This window comes from Babylonia areolata, chromosome 6, assembly GCF_041734735.1.
Source record: "Babylonia areolata isolate BAREFJ2019XMU chromosome 6, ASM4173473v1, whole genome shotgun sequence".
In the NCBI taxonomy this organism is placed as follows: Eukaryota; Metazoa; Mollusca; class Gastropoda; order Neogastropoda; family Buccinidae; genus Babylonia; species Babylonia areolata.
The window spans coordinates 25006521-25027222 of NC_134881.1; the positions used below are offsets into that span (position 1 = coordinate 25006521).

Below are 20702 nucleotides of genomic sequence, written 5' to 3' on the forward strand. Positions count from 1 at the left end.
TTCAGTGCTGTGATGAAATTACAGCAGAGCTGCAGTTTCTTCAGCTAACAAACTGTTTGATGTACAACACAGCTATAGCTTCTTAAATCAAAACTGAGATTAAAAACAAAGAAAAATGAATGAATATAAGATATGTGCCAAGATCACTCAGTATTTTTAAAATGAGCAGAGACCAGTTCTATAAATAGAAATAATAATGATAATTAAAAAAAGGGGGTGGAGGGCATATCATATCAAAACTATGACAAATTATGTGGAAAAAAAAGTCTTGTAATCTGATACCTCTCTCACATCAATCAGTCTGGTTGGTCTAGATCAGTTTGGAATTTCCGGGTTCCATTCCTGTCATTTGGTTGGTCTACTGGTCTACCTGTCAAGAATTCATTTGTCTGCCATGTCAGTTCATGAACCAATCCCTGAAATTTTATTCATGTTTGTCTTGGTGTTGATTTCTGAGCAGGTTAAACTTTGATAGCAAAATAAACTATGGCCTTCTTGACAATACTCATGGGCTATTACAAACAGAAAGAAATACAACTCCACAGGACTTAAGTGCTCCATCCATTGTTTGACAGGAAATAGTAAATTTCATGAAAGTACATAGACATGCAGTCAATAAGCACATGCACATGCACACACAGATATAGACACAAGATTGCCTGAAATCTCACGCAAGCACAACCAGAACACACACGTACCCACATCTACATCCGCATCTACATCCACACACACACACACACACACACAGTGACACACAGTGACACACACACACACTCACTCACTCACTATCCACATCTACATCCACACACACACACACACACACACACACACACACACACACACACACACAGTGACACACACACACACACACACACACACACACACACGCACACAAGCACACACACACACACACTCACTCTCTAGCATCCTCTCTGTCCTCTCCCCATGAGAAGCAGTGACCGAACTGCGAGTCAGCAAACTCATGCAGACCACCAGAGGCCGCCACACTGAAGTAGCCCCACACATTCTTGCTGCTGCGGAAGTTCAGCTCAGATACAGTGCCAGAGCTGGGTTTGAAGCCCTGAGCAACACACACAGGAACACGAAGAACATGAGTTTCAGTTTCAGTTTCAAGATGCTGAAGCATGCAGATCAGCCGGCGCAATAGCCGAGTGGTTGAAGCATTGGACTTTCAATCTGATGGTCCCGGGTTCGAATCTCAGTAACGGCGCCTGGAGGATAAACAGTGGAGATTTTTCTGATCTCCCAGGTCAACTTATGCGCAGACCTGCTTGTGCCTGAACCCCCTTCATGTGTATACGCAAAGCAGAAGATCAAATACAGACATGAAAGATCCTGTAATCTATGTCAGTGTTCGGTGGGTTATGGAAACAAGAACATACCCAGCATGCACACCCCCAAAAATGGAGTATGGTGCCTACATGGTGCGGTAAAAATGGTCATACACGTAAAAGCCCGCTCGTGTACATACGAGTGAACATGGGAGTTGCAGCCCAAGAACGAAGGAGAAGAAGAATCATGCAGATCCATATATGCCACAGGACACCAGCATATAAAAAAAGGCAGGTGCCCAAGATATGCAAACACCCAACATACTGGTCAGGCCTTGAGAGACACCATATGCTACAGAAGACAGGCATGATGCCAGAAAATAGGACTGTGAAACAAAAATATGCATGGTTCACCTAGACTTCTAGTGAGTTAACCTGTACATTATCTAAATATAAAAACTATAGTATGTAGCATACCAACATACTGGTCAGACCTTGATCGACTCTATATGCTACAGGAGAGAGGAGTGATCCAGAAATTGGGACTGTGAAACAGAAATATGCATGGTTCACCTGGACTTCCAGTCAGTTAACCTGGATATACTGAAAATAAAAACTGAAGTATGTAGCATATTCATTTTCTACAAGGCATCTTCTGTGGGTCTAAATGCGCTGCATTCACAGGTATATCAGTGATCCAATCTATAAATAAAATAGTTGTTCCGTCCACAAATATAATACTGTTCTGACCACAAAATTTATACATCAGATCAGAATCAGGATCACTTTATCTCAGAGAAATTAAGAGTGATATACAAGCAGAACAGTAAAAGGTGGACCACATTATAAGAAAACACAGCAAATGAAAGCTAAGTAACACCACCATCATTCCACAAGTAAGCAAATACACACAAACTAACATACACAAAAATGTGCTCCAATCAACACATGCACTCACACACTCTTTCAAGCAAGCACAATGAGGTGTACATTACCTCTTCAGGGTTCTCACTGGTGATTCTGGCAGCTATCACATGCCCTTTGGGCTGGGGTTTCACGTGGGGAGAGTCAAAGTGGATCACCGAATCACCCCATGGATCTTCTCCATACAACAGGCGGATATCTTTGATTCGATGCAGTGGGAGACCCATCGCCACCTGATTATATGTGTACACACAACACAAGAAAAAATCAACAGACTTTAGTATATTGTGCATTTCTCAATATCATTTGGGTTTTTCAATGTTGTTGTTGCTTTTTTGCTGTTGCTTGTTTCTGCATGCACGCACACACACATACACACAGAAGATAAGCATTACCTGTAGCTGTGCAGCAGGTAGGTTGATGTCAGCCACCATCTCAGTGCAGGGGTGTTCCACCTGTAGCCTTGGGTTCAGCTCCAGAAAGTGGAACACGTCCTCCTCAGCATTGTACAGGTACTCCACAGTACCAGCACTCACATACCCCACCATCTTGGCTAGTTTCACTGCTGCCTACAACCCATTGAACAGAATAGAATAGAATAGAACAGAACAGAATAGAACAGAACAGAATGTCTTTCATAACAAGTGTACCGGAATCACTAGGAATATTAGGAGGCAGGGATAGTACATCAAGGAAAGGAACATGAATTGGAAATCATACAAACACAAATACAATAGGACTTTATACACACATACATATACATGTAAGTGCAAGAGCATGTACACACTCACACACACACACACCTCCCCCACCACACACACACACACACACAGATTAAGAGCATGAGCATCAAAGATAAGACAAATTCTTCATCAACAAGGGTAATAGATAAGCAAAGAACACGCTTTTTTATATATATATATATACATCCAGCCCTCACCCTGAGGGACAATATATTGTTAACAATGAAATAAATCAAAACACAATGAAAACACATACACTCCTACAATCAACTTCCCTAGTTCCCAAATGCCCCACCCTCCACCGCCATCCCATTGCAGAACAGAACCAAAGAAGACACACATGAGAGCAAATGAAAAGAAAAAGATTCAGAACATATCGCTTCACTGATATTCTGAGACATTTTCTGTTTGTGCTTATCTTGCATCCTGCATTCACCATATCTGATATGAAACTGATATGAACTGACTAATATATATATATATATATATATATATATATATATATATATATTATAAGCCTAAAGGACAATTTGGAATTAATCTATGGCAGATATCTTGTATTAACACTCGAGAGGAACTGTTATCACGTCCAAATTCAATGATATTAAACAAATATTATCCTACACAATACTACTTCTTTAAACAATAGGAGTGCATACACATGCATACTCACATGCACACACACTCTCATACACATGCATGCATGCATGCATGCTCACACACATGCACACACATACACACACACACACACACACACACACACACACACACACAGAGCGTTATTACACAACTCACTTTGCATACCCATGTGATTCAAAAACAAAGAAGCAGTGTATCTTAATTATAACCTTTTTTCTAACATCACACTTGCAGTGCATTAAATTTCTAACCTTTTTTCTAACATCACATTTGCAGTGTATCTAACTTCTAACCTTTTTTCTAACATAACACTTGCAGTGTATCTAACTTCTAACCTTTTTTCTAACATCACACTTGCAGTGTATCTAACTTCTAACCTTTTTTCTAACATCACCCTTGCAGTGTATCTAAATTCTAACCTTTTTTCTAACATCACACTTGCAGTGTATCTAAATTCTAACCTTTTTTCTAACATCACCCTTGCAGTGTATCTAAATTCTAACCTTTTTTCTAACATCACACTTGCGGTGTATCTTACTTAAAAACCTTTTTTTCTTGATCACACCTGCGGTGTATCTTACTTAAAAACCCTTTTTTCTAGATCACACTTGCGGTGTATCTTACTTAAAACCTTTTTTTTCTAGATCACACTTGCGGTGTATCTTACTTTTTTCTCTTTTTTTTAACTTTTTTTTAATTTTCCAAAAACATGTATACAATACAGAGAACAGTATGAAACAAACAATATACAACGAAGAGTAGCATCTTCCACTACAGAGAGAGAGATAAGACAAAATAAAACAAAACAGACTATAGCAAGGCAAAACTAATCTGTAACAACAACAACAACAAAAAAAAGAAGATTTGTCCAATCATTCAATCAATCAATGTTTACACCTTAATGATTGTAGTAATCATGGTGATTTAAGATGACATTAATAGTAAATAGCCTGGACCAGTTGTAACATAGCAACAGCATCAATTGTGTCAACTATTACAGTAATGGTATCTAGGGTAAGGCGAAAGCGAGTGGTGGCATTATAATGTCATAATAATAATGAGTATGAGTATACCACTTCTGCATTACTGGAAAAGAAAGCTTGTAGTTGATCACCTTGTAAAGACAACAGCAACCATAAAAGTTCCAAAAATAAACAAATAATACATATAAGAAATAAATAAAGACATGTTAGTACAAAGTAAGGACTGTTATCGGTGTATCTTAAAACCTTTTTTTTCCTAACATCACACTTGCAGTGTATCTTACTTAAAACCTTTTTTTCTAGATCACTTGTGTACACAAGTCCATTACCTTTTCCATCTTCTCAAAAACCTCAGGTTTAGCGATGAAAGCCGGGGCCTCCTCAATGATCTTCTGGTGACGACGCTGAATGGAGCAGTCACGCCCAAACAGAGAGATGGCGCTGCCGTACTTGTCTGCCAACAGCTGAACCTCCAGGTGGCGGGCAGCTGAAGCCAGCTTCATGATGAAGATGGGGGAGCCTGGCACTTCCTGCTGAACCTGTTTTCAGGCAACGTCAATGTGATACTGTTAAATGCAGTGCTGTGTTTGGAAAAATACACATACACTACACCACATCACCTAGTCAGGTGCCTGACCAGCAGCGTAACCCAACACACTTAGTCAGGCCTTGAGGGGAGAAAAAAAAGTGAAATATAATACATAAACAAATAAATGGATAAGTCATTAAATCAATGACTATATGAATTTGAAAAAAAGAAAGAAAGAAAGATAATAAAATTTGAATAAAATAAGACAAATAAGCAAACAGATAAAGAAACAAAATGTAGAAAAACATATGAATAACAATGACAATGATAATAATGAATAAATAAATAGATAAGCAAACAGATGTAACACACAGACATGTACAAACACACACACACACACACACACACACACACACACACACATGCAGTTTAAGAACATAAGATAAACCATGCCTGTGGGTTTTGAAAGCCTGCATGCAAAAAAAAACATCTTCACTAATGTAGAAATTTTATCTTTAGCGCACAGAATCCTCTACAAACAACCACTGTTCACGAGTTGGAGAAGCTTGAAAGAATGTAATCACCAACAGGCCATTCTCTACAACAATAAATATATTCGAAATAAATACATATGATTTTCTTTTAATCAACTGCTGTTGCATTTTTCAGTTGTTGTTTTTTTGTTGGTGTTTTCTTTTGTTGTGGTTGGTATTGTTTTGGTTGGTTGTTTTTTGTTGTAGTTTTTTTGTGTGTGTGTGGTTTGTTGTTGTTGTTTTTTGGGAGGGGGGTGGGGGGAATTTTTTGTAAATCAAGTTGTCTGATTCTATCCAAAAAAAAACAAAACAAAAACATACCTGCCGAAACAGAATGCTGAAGTCATTGGCATGGTCCACTTTACGGATGCCCTTCCCACCACCTCCCTCTGATGCTTTGATCATGACAGGAAATCCTATCTTCTGTGCTGCCTTCAATCCTTCATCTGCATCGGCCGCACAGCCGCGTCGATATAGGTCACTGGGTACCACCACAGGCTTGCCAGCAATCAGGTCACGCTCTGAACAGTTCAGCGTCAGCCCCGACCCACTCCATGGCAGTGTGGGAACTCCTGCTGTTTGAGCCACGATGGAGGAGGCTATTTTGTCCCCCAGCGACCACATGGCACCCTCTGGTGGACCTGTTGTGGACAATGCAGTCTTTGAATAGTCTGTGTAACCCCCGAAAATGGAGTATGGCTGCCTACATGGCGGGGTAAAAATGGTCATACACATAAAAGCCCACTCGTGTACATGCAAGTGAACATGGGCATTGCAGCCCAAGAACGAAGAAGAAGAATAGTCTGTATCCTCTGGTAAAAGCCTGTTTTGAATATTGCATCATACCACTTAATGCATAGTTACAACACAGTCTTTGAACAGTCTGCATCCTCCAGTGAAAGCCAGTTTTGATATTTTATGACAATAACACATAGTTACATAAAGCTGAACAAAAAGTCATCAGTGAATATTCTATATTCTCTGGTGAAAGCCAGTTTTGAATATTGCTTCATACAACCTAATGCATGGTAACAGTACAGTCTTTGATTTGTCTATATCCTCCTGTGAAAGCCAGTTTAGAAAATTATTACATCTTATGACAATAACGCATACTTACATAAAGCTCAACAAAAAGTCATCAGTGAATATTCTACAGTCTTTGAATAGTCTATATCCTCCAGGGAAAGCCATTTTAGAAAATTATTACATCTTACGACAATAATGCACACTTGCATAAAGCTGAACAAAAAGTCATCAGTGAATATTCTAATCCTCTGCTGAAAGCTGTTTTGAATATTACAATCAATGACATTAATGCACAGTTACACAAGGCTTGTCAAAAAGTTTAGTCATACCCATAGTGGGGCTAAGTAAGTAAGTACACAAAGCCACCCTTCAATGAACATTTTCTGAAGAGAGGAGGGGACAATTACTAATTGTTCAAATACACACTTTCAATGTATTTCATTACCACATAACAGGACCACCTGAAAGATATGTTTTAACAAACTGATTATCATTTCATCTAATCAACAGATGATCACACAGTGGTATCCTCTACCTGATCTGACTAAGATGATTAGACCATGGCATATCATATTGTAATATGCTGATTGCTGGCAACCTTCAAGGTGTCACTTCGCAGAAACAAAAGAAGATGAAAAGAACAGAAATCCAGAAGTAAAGAATCCAGAATCCAGGCTGGAACTTACCAATAAACTGAATCCCATTCTTATGCAGTAGTTCAGGAAGCTTGGGATTTTCAGAAGCATGTCCCCATCCTGCCCAAACTGCCTGCAAAACAGTCAAGAGAAATCACTGTGTCTTTCTGGGCAATGGCATTCACTAGAGAAGGGGGAAAACGAACATTTTATGTGACATATAAAAAATTATCATATTTAGACAACCACATGATCATGTTTAAGAAGAAAAAAACAATTTTCTCCTACACATTCAGTTGCATCTACTCTGTTGGTTGACAGCTTGTCAGAAGTGCTAGAACAGACTGTAAGTCTGCTTCTTTTAATGGTTTAATTATTCTGTAATGAACTTGGGGCAAGTCAGAATATCTCGGTCATACATGTTTTCCATTCTCTGTTTGGGACTTTTTTTTTCTGTGTAGATATTGCATACTTATCTGTGTAATCTGCCTGCCAGAATGTGTCTCTATTTTATCAACCAAGATTTTTTGACAGTTTTTCACCAGACAATATTACCTCAGTCTTTGCTTTTCACAGAAAGTAAAATCTAATCAATATATAAACATTCCTTTTGTGTACTTAGCAGGATAAACAAATGTTTCAAGTGCAAATAAACATGTGTCTAAAGGTTAAAATTTCTCATCATGGAAGAGGTAAGGTAGAAGACCAGGATTTCAAATTTCAAATCTTTAAAATGATTTCTTTCTTTTTCCTATCCTTGTCTATCCAACTTTCAAAAATATTCAAAACTGACATCAGGACCACATCTGCTAGTCCCAGTCATTACAGCTTGCATAATTAGAGTTGCACATCTATTGCACTAAACTCTTACTTGTACTCGTGAACGCTTTGCAATGTCCACAATGAGTTCCACATTGGCATAGTTGTTATTGTTGGTTCCCCCTGCCACCAGAATATACTGGTCTGCCAAGCGGATGTACTCTGTAATGAAGCAATGTTAGTTTGTTGACAATATGGAAATAAAATTACCATATTCATATGCTCAGTAATAAAGCAGAATGAGTTCCTCCGCTTACAACACATAAATTTATACAATACTACAAATTAGAATTGCTACTCTTTTCGACACTGACATTACAACCCAACTCTCTCTCTCTCTCTCTCTCTCTCTCTCTCTCTCTCTCTCACACACACACACACACACACACAGAGAAAGGACAAAGTATATTCTTGTTCAGTATTTCTGGTACAAAATAAATGTGACATGTCTGAAACCACTCAAACTAATTCATGACAGTAACGGTGACAGATGAAATTTTAATCTGAGGGGTACCCTGTGCACCGGAAGAAATCAGCATCTCTCTCTCTCTCTCTCTCTCTCTCTCTCTCTCTCTATATATATATATATATATATACACATAGAGAGAGAGAGAGAGTGAGACAGAAAGAGACCAGACAGACAGACAGAGAGAGAGAGAGAAAGATTCCAGAAACTGTCATCAACTGAGTAAGCTGTGTGTTTTGTAAAAAAAAATTATTTTTTTTTTTTTTTCAAAGTTCTACATTGAATCAGACTGCAGGTACCACTGAAGACACTGTCTCCTCTGGTGGTGACCTAATGGCAGTCAGACATTGATACACTGTGAACTCTTGTACTGGATTCTGTTAAAAAAAAAAAAAAGACTCTTGAAAAGGACCACACAAAAAAAAAAGAAAAAAAAGAAGAAATTTTTATGTCCAGTGTGTCAAATATGTAAATCATAAATGTACAGGAACAAATTTACCTGCATTTGCTTTGAGATCTTCTGGTGTGACCATGACAACAAACCGAATGGCCCGCTCATTGCGGAACATTTCATAGGCCCATCTACGCACTGAGCGCATGCATTTGACAGCTGCAATCCCATTGTTGGCAATGAGCACCTGTCAAAGATAGAGAGAGAGAAGAAACTTATAGCACATTTTCAGCAATGGTCACCAGCACAAGTTAATGTCTGAATGAAAAGAGAGAGTATAGTTAGAGGTGGTTGTTTTTTTTAAGTTGCTGGGTGTATTATGCACCTATTCTCACCACTCATATAATACTCCAGTAAAACATACTCTGCTAGAGGATTAGTTTTTCTCTTATTTGTGAATGTAAAACAGACTCTGCAAGATGATTAGTTTTTCTCTTATTTGTGAATGTTCAGAGTCAGAAAACATATTTTGATTGAAGAGTGTTACTGGAGCTAAAACAACGTCCATAAAACTACTGGCACACAGCAACAATGTTTTTGGTATGTTACTTGTTAGCATGTCAAAACTTTGCACTTTCCCCAGCACTGAACTAGCCATGACCCAGTGTTTTTTGATCGATTACAATCAACTGACACAAATCAAAAGAGTGCTTGAACAGTAAAGTATGATGTCTTGAATGAATTGTTCATTTTTTGAAATAATACTCTTCTTCTCTCTCTTTTTTTTGTTTTGTTTTTTTTGTTGTTGTTTTTGTTTTTACACGAAGAAAATAAACATTTGGAAAATCATTTGCAAAATGTTGTATGTGTTCAATTAAATGAACAAAAACATTGAATATTAAATCTTAATTTCAGTTTGTTGAAACAAATCACAAAAGACTTAAAAATAATGATTACAAATTTTGATGAATGTATGCCCTACGTGAACATCAACCCTGATAATGTGGCCATGTGTGATCAGCTGCTGCACTCTGATCCAAACTGAAATACCTGACCATGTGTATGTGTGTGTGAGCTTCACCGTATGCACTGACATAACTTTAAGTGTACATGCAAGAGTGTAGTATCTCTGTGTGTGATATCATGTACAAGCAGCATAATGTGTGTGAAAAGCATTTTGTGGTGTTATCTGCATATCTGTGAGACTAAGTGATTGTCAGCATGTGTGTGTGTGTGTGTGTGTGTCTGTGTGTCTATATCTGTGTCTGTGTGTATGTGTGTGTGTCCATGTTTGCTGCAAGCACACATACATGTGTATGTACACGTGAGTTCCTATCGAAAGGCCAAAGTCACAACCAAGTTAATGCACAGCTCAGAAGTGTAGTGTACAATACACTGGTTCTCAAATCGCTTATCTCTATAACCACTCTCCCATACCTTGTTGATAACAGTATCTCCCCCAAAGCTTTTGACAAATTCCTCTGGAGTAGCGACACTGAAGTCCTTGACATGAGCACGTTTCCCCCTGCCAGTAGCCAGGCAGCTACCTGACATGCTCACTCTGCAAAATAATATTGAAAACCACTGTTTCACACAGAAAGTCTGGCATGTTTACTCAAACTTCTGCTAAGTAGAATCTTCAGTGTGACAGTTTGGACATTAGTTCTTCCCCAATATCAATGGTTTATGATACAGATTGTTTGTGATTAATGAGCAAGGACAGTTTCACAACATGTTGACAATATCAATGGTGTGTGACATGGGTTGTTTTCATAATGTGGCCATATTCATACACTGACAGGTCAATGGTTTACAATTTGTTTTTTTTTTCTTTCTTTCTTTTTCTTTAATGAGTATAGCTGGTACCAGCAAAGTAAAGTACCTAATGCTCATAATGATGAACAGTCACATCTTTGTGACATTCAACTCATTATTAGGCAAGTGTTATTTAATGGCTTTTTTTTTGGGGGGGGGGGGGGGGGAGGGGGGGAGTGATGGGGGGGGGGGGGCAAGGTTATTCTGGAAATATTATAACATAATAATCATAATGATATAGATGGAACACATGGCATGTAATAAATATGGTTTACCTGAGCCTGTGAGACAGGTTCAAATAATTACTAGTCCTGGACTGGGAGCAAAAATGTGTGTGTATCCATTTGTGTGTGTGTGTGCGTGTGTGTGTGTGTGTGTGTGTGTGTGTGTGTGTGTGTTATCTTCAGTTTAACATCTATTCGCTCTAAATGTTTTTAGACAGAAAGGAGTAAAGTAGATGATAAAGGAAAGGGAATGCACGTGAATATTAGTGTAAAAAAGTGTTCATGTTATGTATCAGAGGAAAAGTATATTATAAGAAAAGGTCTAAAGAAATTGTGGTGTGTATTGAATGAGGCGTCATGGGAAGGAGAATATGTATATGCATATCAACAAGTATTAACCTACAACAATGTAAATATAAATAATAACATTAATTATAATACATCAAGGGAGGATACGAACTGGACTCCAGTTTAAAATTTCCGAAAACATTCTAAGCAATGAATAATCATTCAAAATCTTTTCAGTGGCTAATGAAATATTGGAAGAAAAGTCACTGACTACATCTTTTGGAATTAACGGTCTTATGCTCGGACAATGAATGAGTAGATGACTTACACTTATTTGCTTACCGCATATACATTTTATATTTTTAGAAAATTTTGTACAAAAGGCATTTAAACAAATTTTATACATTAGACTTGTAATTTGTCTTGAATGTGCTGCTGGTGTCAAATTTTGAAAATGTTTGGGATTAGCTGCATTCTTTGTGTTTACACAACAGTGGTAATATTGATTATTTGAATCTATAAGTAATTTCTTAAATCGATTACTAGATACATTTTCTATACAACTAATGCATTCATGTAGATCTAACTGGGTGTCAAGTTGTATTGTGCCTTCGAAATCACGAAATTACATGCTGCTCTTCTAGCTGCTTGGTCTACCCACTCATTTGGTTTAAACAGTATTTTATTTGGAACATGTCACAATACAACACAGATATCGATGAACAGGACAACAAGAAAATCTTATATAAAGTCCTGTCCTGACACATGTACATACTGAATATGTGACGGATGTCATCATAACTAGAAGACGTGAACATACATGAGTTTTGAACAAACCTAAGCTGAGATATAAATAAAGTGAAGAAAATGAATAATAAACGAGTGGTGGAGGAAGAAGTCAATAGAGAGAGAACGAGAAGCATCAACGCTGGGGCACAAGCACAGCAAGACTTAACTTGGCCGACAAACAAAGCGGCGAAGGCCAACCATCCCGCCAAAAAAAAGAAAAAAGAAAAAAAAAAAAAAGGCAAGCACGCCGTCATGTATTCATATCATGAGCTGGCAAATGAAAGGGCAGCACTCTTTCAGGCACATACACTTACAATGTTACATATATGCATATACTATGATATAGACAGGATATTACTCATCGTTATAAACCTTTGAATTAGATGCATGCAAACATATATGGGTATAATTATGTATATGTACACACATGCCCATCCACACACACACACACACACACACATCTATATATACAAATGCATATGTATATAAATATATATATACATACATATACACACATATACATATACATAAAAAGAGGGAATTGTCTGAATTAGGGATCGAATCGTTCGCTTTGAGTAATAAACTTATGAACAGTTTCAAAGATGCTGACATTTATCTCAAGACTAAAGGAGGTGTTACCAAATAGTAAGTTATGTACAGTGATATGTTCTTGTGGGAGATTATGAATAGTGTTTGATGTATGTATGTTGTGGTTCGGGCAGTGCAACAGAAAATGCTCAGCTGTCTCTTGTGGAAAACTGCAAGCACAGGATGGGTCATTCTTTATATGTCTGTTATACAGGTCAGAGTTTAATTCGCTCATACCAAGTCTCAGACAACAGTGAATAATTTGTTCTTTCCTTTTACCCAGCTAATATGGTGGGACTGTAGTGTCTGTAGAGGAAAGGTAGCATTTCAGTTGACTGAGAGATTGGGTCTGTTGAACAGAGAGAGAAAGGGTGTTCCAAATAGCCGTGGCTGAAGGGAAAAAAGATCTGTTGTAAATATCAGTGTGGTGTGGAGGGACGATTCGTTCAAATGGTCTTCGCCTGTGGTATGGGTTCACTGTTGACACGAGAGGGGACAATAAGTGGGTAAGGTACTGAGGACAAATATTGTTGATGATTTTAAAGTACATTATTATCTTATGTCTACAACGCCTTTCTTTTAATGAACGGAATCCTGATTCTGCAAGCAATTTATCGTGACTAGTACCACGTACGGTACCAGTGATAATACGCAGAGCGTCTAAGTGTAAGTCTTCCAACATTTTACATTGGTACTGTGCGCAATTGTCCCAGATTATATCAGCATAGTCAAAGATTGGGACGATGAAGGATCTTTACATCGTTTCCAGAGCCCCTCTGGTCAGCTTGTACTTAAATGAACGAAGACAGTTGATCAGTAACCCAGCCTTACTAACGATACTATCTATGTGGTCACCCCACCTACAATTACTTTGCAGAATGACCCCTAGGTGCTTGTGTTGATTGTGTTGTGGTAAGTTGATACTTCCAAAAGTTAGGTCGTAGCATTCTATGTTTCCCCGGAATACATTTAGTAGTTCTGTTTTAGATTCTTTAAATTTAACTTTCCATGTATTTGCCCAAACGTCTATTCTATTTAAGTCAGCTTGCAGGGTTTCTTTTCTCGTGACAGGGCTTCTCATTGCAACAGACATGCTCGTGTCATCAGCAATTAACTTGATATCAGAACTAATACTACAGACTATGTCATTGATATAGACTAGAAATAACAGAGGACCAAGAACAGATCCTTGTGGTACACCCTGAGGAAGTTTTAACTTAACTGACTGTGCACCTTTGATTAGAACTGACTGGTACCTGTCTGAGAGATAATTTTGAAACCAAACCAAGAGTTTGCCTCTGATACCAGCAGCTTCCAGCTTAAGTAAAAGACCCCTGTGCCACACACGATCGAAAGCTTTAGATATATCAAAAAATATTGACTGAACAGGAATACTTTTATTGTAGTTATTTACTAAGTTGTCATAGATAATAAGAAGTTGGTTGATTGTCAAGTCACCATGAATAAACCCTGACTGTGCTTCCATAATCAGGTTGTTGGATGTAAGAAAGTTATAAACATATTTGTGCACACATCTTTCAAAGACTTTTCCTACACAACTTAAAAGGGAGATCGGCCGATAATTATTACATTCGTCTTTGGTTCCTTTTTTATGAACTGGTGTAACATTTGCTGTTTTCCACAGCTGTGGAAATTTGCCTTCGTCCAAGCATCGGTTAAAGAATGTGCTGAGTGGAGCAGATATGACATCAACTGAAGTGACTAATAATTTGTTATGAATTAGGTCAGGGCCAGACGCCTTTTTTGTATCAAGGTTATTAATAATGGTTTTCACTTCAAGAGCTGTCAGTGTTATTTCTTCTATCTGTGTCGATTCGTTGAAAATTACGTGTGGAAGAGGATCGTCTGTATCTACTAGTTTACACTGGTCTATAAAAAATTCATTAAATATGTTTGCTTTATCTAGACTTGAGTAATATGTTTTTCCATCCATGGTAAGTGGAGGTATATTATCAGAATCTATACCTTTTTTTGTTCATAAATTGCCTAACTATTTTCCCCCAATCTCTTTGTCTAAACTGATCAGGATCTAACACTTTATCACTTAGCTTATTAGGGTATAGGTATAGGTATAGAATAGGGACGAAGTAGGCCTCGCGGCCTTTTTGATGTCCCTTCTTTTTCGTCAACATTGAGTAGTGTCTGCATTGCATGCGGTAATTTTCCTACGAGTAATTTAATCATCATATTCATACTTTTTTTATCTTTACATTTATATCAGCGTCCAGAAGATTCTTGAATTGGTTAAGAGTTGGTGCTGTTTTGGTTAGTTCTGTTAGTGGGTTCCACCATTTTATAACGCGGTTAGTAAAAGTGTATCTTTTGGCATTTAATCGAGTATGTTTTGGGTATATATCTTTGCTAGAGCTTCGTGTTTTTTCAACAGTGTTAAATTCAAAGAAATCTTCCACTCTTAGATCATCTAAATTGTATATGATTTTGTATACTTGGATCATATCTCCCCTATATCGTCTATATTTCAGTGATGGAAGGTCCAGTTGCCTCAGCCTTTCTCCATAATCCATGTCTTTTAGTTCACTTAATAATTTTGTAGCTCTTCTTTGCACCCTTTCTATTGCTGCTAGCAATCCTTTCTGGTTTGGGTATCCCCATATAGTGTTACCATATTCCAAGTGTGGTCTTACCAAGGCTTTATATAGACAAAGGAAATTTTCTTTATCAAGGTAAGTAAAGGTCCTTTTAATAATTCCAAGCATACTATTTGCTTTATTGATTGCCGTATGAATATGTTTCTCAAAAGTAAATTTTGAGTCAAAGATAACTCCGATGTCTTTTTCTTCGGTACATTTAGTAATGCTTATACTTTTTTGACTATCCATATAATACTCATGTTCAGAATTTCTTTTACCTGTATGCATGATTTTGCATTTTGCGGCATGAAAATATAGGTTCCATTGTCTTGTCCAGTCTTGTAGTCTGTCAATGTCTCTTTGTAGTATATCCTTGTGGTTACTTATGTTATACAGTTTTGTATCATCTGCAAATATCTTACAATTGCTTGTCACCATGTCTGGAAGGTCATTAATAAAAATGGTGAATAGAACAGGTCCCAGTATGCTTCCTTGGGGTATTCCGCTCAAAAATTTCTCGTTCGTTGAGAATTCTTTACCCACTCTAACTCTCTGAACTCTTTCAGATAAGAACTGCTCTATCCACTTATAAATATTTCCTGTTATTCCATATCCCTTCAGTTTAACAAGCAATCTTTGATGAGGGACACTGTCAAATGCTTTCTTAAAGTCAAGGTACAAAATGTCAATGTTAAAACCATCATCAATCATGTCTGTGAAGTCTTCCATTACCTCTTCTTGTAATACTCTAACTTCCTTTTCCGTACCTTATCCACTACTTCATTTCTCACATTCCGGAAACTTTCCCAGTCACCCTGTTCGTTCGTTCTCTTGGCTTTTCTATGGAGTTTATTTCTTTTCTTAATAAGTCTTTTTACTTCATTATTGAACTAAGGAGCATCTTTGGGGCGTACTGTTACAACTTAACATGGCATGCACTGTTTTGCTGCTAACAAAAATCTTTCGGTAAAAAGTTCACAAGCATCATCTACTGTGTTATTCATAAATATTTCGTTCCAGTTTACGTTCCTTAATAATTCACAGAATTTGTTTCGATCTAACTTATCATAACCAAATATTGTTCTCTGGAAAGTACTGTGCTTGTGTACAAGAGGTTTTAAAATTACACATGGAACACTATGGTCACTACAAAAATGGAGGCAAGACTTCAGTGGATTTAAACATGTCTGGACTTTGAGTAATACTTAGATCTGTGCATGTCCTAGAAGTGTCTGTGATTCTGGTAGGGGAATTTACTACTTGTTTAAGTTGATAGCGATTTAAGATATCTGTTAGATGCTTAGTTGAGTTAGTTTGTACATCTACATTGAAGTCTCCTAGAATAATAAATTTTGTCATTGTTCTGTCAGCTTTCCTAATACTATCATTTATCAAGTCCCAGTAATCAACATTTGCATTAGGGGGACGATAGAATGACCCAACAAGTAAGTTCTCTTGGTCAATACCCACTCATTTAAAGATATTCCACAGTGCGAAGGTACCCAACAGAAAGTTATTTTAATCCCCTGTTTTGTCAGTTGGTGAATAGTATGTTTTATTTCCACTGTCATCTCAATTCGCTTCTTTGAATTTGGAGATTCTATAGCTTGTAATACTGACTTCGAGTCTACACATAATAAAATTTCACTTAAACTTAAAGTTTTCGGAATGTCTGAAATATAATTTAAGGCCATAAGTATGGCTATAAGTGTGTGTGTGTCCATTTGTGTGTGTGTGTGTGTGTGTGCACACGCGCGTGTGCGTGAGTGTTTGTGTGTTTGCGCATATGGGTGTGTGTTTGGTGTGCTTCGATGAGTGTGTGTGTGTGCGCGTGCGCGTGTGTGTGTGTGTAGTGTGATATATATATATATATATATATATATATATATATATATATATATATATATATATATATCCATGTTTGAGTGCAAACTTAACATGAACACCATCCTGAGCTTTTCACTTTGTCAGAACACACACTATACAAACAATCATATTTTAATTTCTTTTCAAAACGGCAGGTCATTAGGTCATCAGCTAGATTAGTTATCATCCGCGTTTCACATCATCACATCAGAAATGCCAAGAGTGATAACCAAGAGGTTATTGTAACACATTCCCATCCCCAGGAACTATCAGACAAACAGTTCTATGAACTGTCCAATTAATTTTACAAGTATACATGTATAACATTCTATCACACAAAAGTTATCATGAGTATTGTCGTGGTGAAGTGGGTAGTGTAGCAGACTGACAACTGGAAAGGTTCAAGCCTATGCTGAGGTCTCTTGTGGCCACCTCCTGCCTAGATTTCAGAGTGCTTTGGGCTCAAATGGGAAGATTGCATAGGTCCACATTGCTGAGGGCCATCCACATCATGGATGCACCTTTGGAAGTGTTGTTAATATTTTCTGACCAGTACTGCACATGTCTGCATCGCTTGAGTCTGTTTGACAATGAGATATTTATATGTTTTTCAAAAGGAATGTAGAATATATACTATGTAGCCTTCTCATGTGGTCCCAAACCTAAACTGATCCACACAGCAGTATCGCCATTGTCATCACTAAATACAGAAAAAAATGCCCTAGATTATGTGGCCATTTCTGCCCCTGTTCTCATATGGTGACGTCAGTTTTGACTTTCCCTCAGTGTCAGCAGGTTCACAGGGGACTTGTTGGTGGGTTCATTCATTACATCCAAAACGAACACTGCCTTGACCTTTAAACACTATTCAACTATAGGCTGCAGAATAGAAAGATCTACACACAAAGAAAGTCTGGGTGGAAGTGCCATGCGCAGTCATGACATGCAAGGAGAGAACAAAAATATGAGAATGGTGCATGCTATCTGCTTGGAAAGTAATCATGGTTTACATTCCTTGACCAGTGGTCCAAGAGTTATTATTTAGCGTTGCTGCAATCAATATGCTGCCGAAACCCACAGTTAACTTTAAGACAAAACTAGGTCACTGCAGAGGTCTCCACTCTGGACAGGACGCTCATTCAGTCTAGCTCTATGACTAAGCTTTCACTGTCATCTGTTGATGGCTTGGTATACAGAGCCAGTAGTGTCCTGCAGATGCTCCATCAGAAAAGGCGCTACATAGCACCACTGAACTGACTCAGCAGCATGCAGAGTCTCCACTGGTGAGTGGCCTCCTGGTGACATAATATCCATAGCTCCCTCAGTCCTTGTGGTTTGCACAAGAGCAATGCCATTGAACTGGTGCAGATTGTTGTGCATCAAAAATCTGTAATACTTTTTTTCATTTCTTCAAAGAAACAATGAAAATGTGAGCATTTTTCCTCACATCAAAGTCACATGCACATCATATATATAAATATATATATATATATATATATATGTATAGAGAGAGATTGATAGATATGCAATTTTGTTTTTAGTGCAGTTGATATTTAATGTCAGCGTGTGTGTGTCTGTGTGTGAGTGGGTGTGTGTGTGTGTGTGTGTGTGTGTGTGTGTGTGTGTGTGTGTGTGTGTGTGTGTGTGTGTGTCTGTAAGGGAGGGACATCTATATGTGTGTGTGTGTGTGTGTGTGTGTGTGTGTGTGTGTGTGTGTGTGTATGTGTGTTCTATGAAATGCATTTTGTTTTAATCTAATCCTTATTTACTTCATAGCTTTTATAATCTGATTCATCTCTTAAGTGTGCTTTTTCATTCATATGAACACGCTGGATGTTTTCCATCATCAGACAGTGGCATGTTTATAGTCTACGGGATGATGTAAATCACTTTGAGCAGCACTGGTGCTGGATATCGTGCCATAGAAAAACTATGTATTATTATTATTAGTTGGATAGATAATTACCCTAAAAAGTTACAAAGAGGTCATGGTTTACATTATAATAATATCACATCTCCCTCAGCCCTGAGTCAGAGTATGACATTTTTAAAATACACATAACCAGTTTGATGCAACCATTCTATTTCTTTTTTTTTCTTCCTTTTCTGCTCACAAATAACAACTGATATTTCTTCTTCTTCTTCATTTGTGGGCTCAGCCATACTCACATTTATATACATGTATGCAAGCAGTAATTCATATTCAGCCAGATCCACCCATCTTTGTTCTTCCCTTTAATCTTTCTCAATCTCTAAGTCTTTAAACTTGTTCACAGTCTGACCAATGGAGTTGCATATGCGAGCGCGCGTGTGTGCGCGCGCACGCACGCACGCACGCACGCACACACACTCTCACACACAAACAAACACACATTCACACACACACAAAACAACAACAACAAAAACACACACACATGCCTGCGCATGTGCGCGCATGCGCGCACACACACACACACACAGTTCAATGAATTTTTGAGTGTGGCATTTTCTTATCGATTTTACTTATTAGTTATGGTGAGAAAACATATATCAACACCTTGAGTGGCCCAGGACGGAATTTTCCATCCCCTTCCAGTGTGCAGAAAAAGAGTGCCCCAGGATTGAAATTTCCGTCTGCATTATTGTAGGGATGTACCTATTGCAAAGTCATTAAATTCATGTAAAATTGTCAGAATTGGATTGTGTGCTAATTTTCCTTTCAGAAAAGTACAGGTTATATATACCTCTTTTAATAGTTTGCATGCTACAATTTGCATGTTTTTAAATTCATTTTGCTCCACAACCAAAACACCACTTGGGAAATAGTTGTAACTGCATGAGCACAAAATATGCTTGGCACTGAAAGGATTAATTCAAAGAATTAATGAATGAAAGTATCAAAAGACCACTGTAAATTTTATAAAAGTCGGCTATTACTGTTTTTGTTGTTTCAGTTGTTGCTTAAGTTGATTTTTTTATTATTAAAATTAATTGTAGTCTGTATCAATTTTAATTGATCAAACGGCAAAATTTTCTCCAAAACGACTGGGGGGGAACGATTAAAGTGGAGGAGGGGGTGAGTGGAGGTGGGTTGGTGGGCAGCCGAGACACTGGCAAAAACCAGAGACAGAGACCGAGGCCAGCCAGTTCGTAGTGTCCAAAGTCCAACGACTGCTGCGGTCATTGTAATTGCGTGGTGATTTTTTCTCTCCATCCGTAAGCAAATCTGTTCAGTCAATGAACAATTCTTGGAACGAAATCATCGAAAACTTAGTGAACAAATGACACATTCAATAATGACAAATGACCCATGGCTTCGATTTGCTGGCAAAAGATGCAAATTTAACAACCGAGGACACAAAGCAGACGACAAAAAAGCTGGCATGGTAAGAGACACGTTTCGATGGACTTACCTGTGAAGAGACATATTGCGTATTTTATCACATAACCACAGCTAAAATCTAGTCGTTACGAAGGTATGACGAAGACAAGAACACTATTGGACATATTTTGTCAGTTAAAACACGTTATCCAGACAGTCAACATGCTTTTAGACATTTT

General features: G+C 37.8%; 1 protein-coding gene across 1 annotated transcript in view; it reads right to left on the reverse strand.

Moving 5' to 3' along the window:
• LOC143282860 (acetyl-CoA carboxylase-like) overlaps positions 1 to 20702 on the reverse strand; it is an 80072-nt gene extending 59370 nt beyond the window's left edge. The window contains 10 exon segments of the mRNA XM_076588715.1: positions 918 to 1081; positions 2288 to 2449; positions 2612 to 2785; positions 4911 to 5120; positions 5965 to 6284; positions 7356 to 7437; positions 8176 to 8285; positions 9089 to 9227; positions 10418 to 10541; positions 20555 to 20702. Coding sequence (XP_076444830.1) covers positions 918 to 1081; positions 2288 to 2449; positions 2612 to 2785; positions 4911 to 5120; positions 5965 to 6284; positions 7356 to 7437; positions 8176 to 8285; positions 9089 to 9227; positions 10418 to 10541; positions 20555 to 20568 — 1499 coding nt within the window. The 5' untranslated portion in view covers positions 20569 to 20702.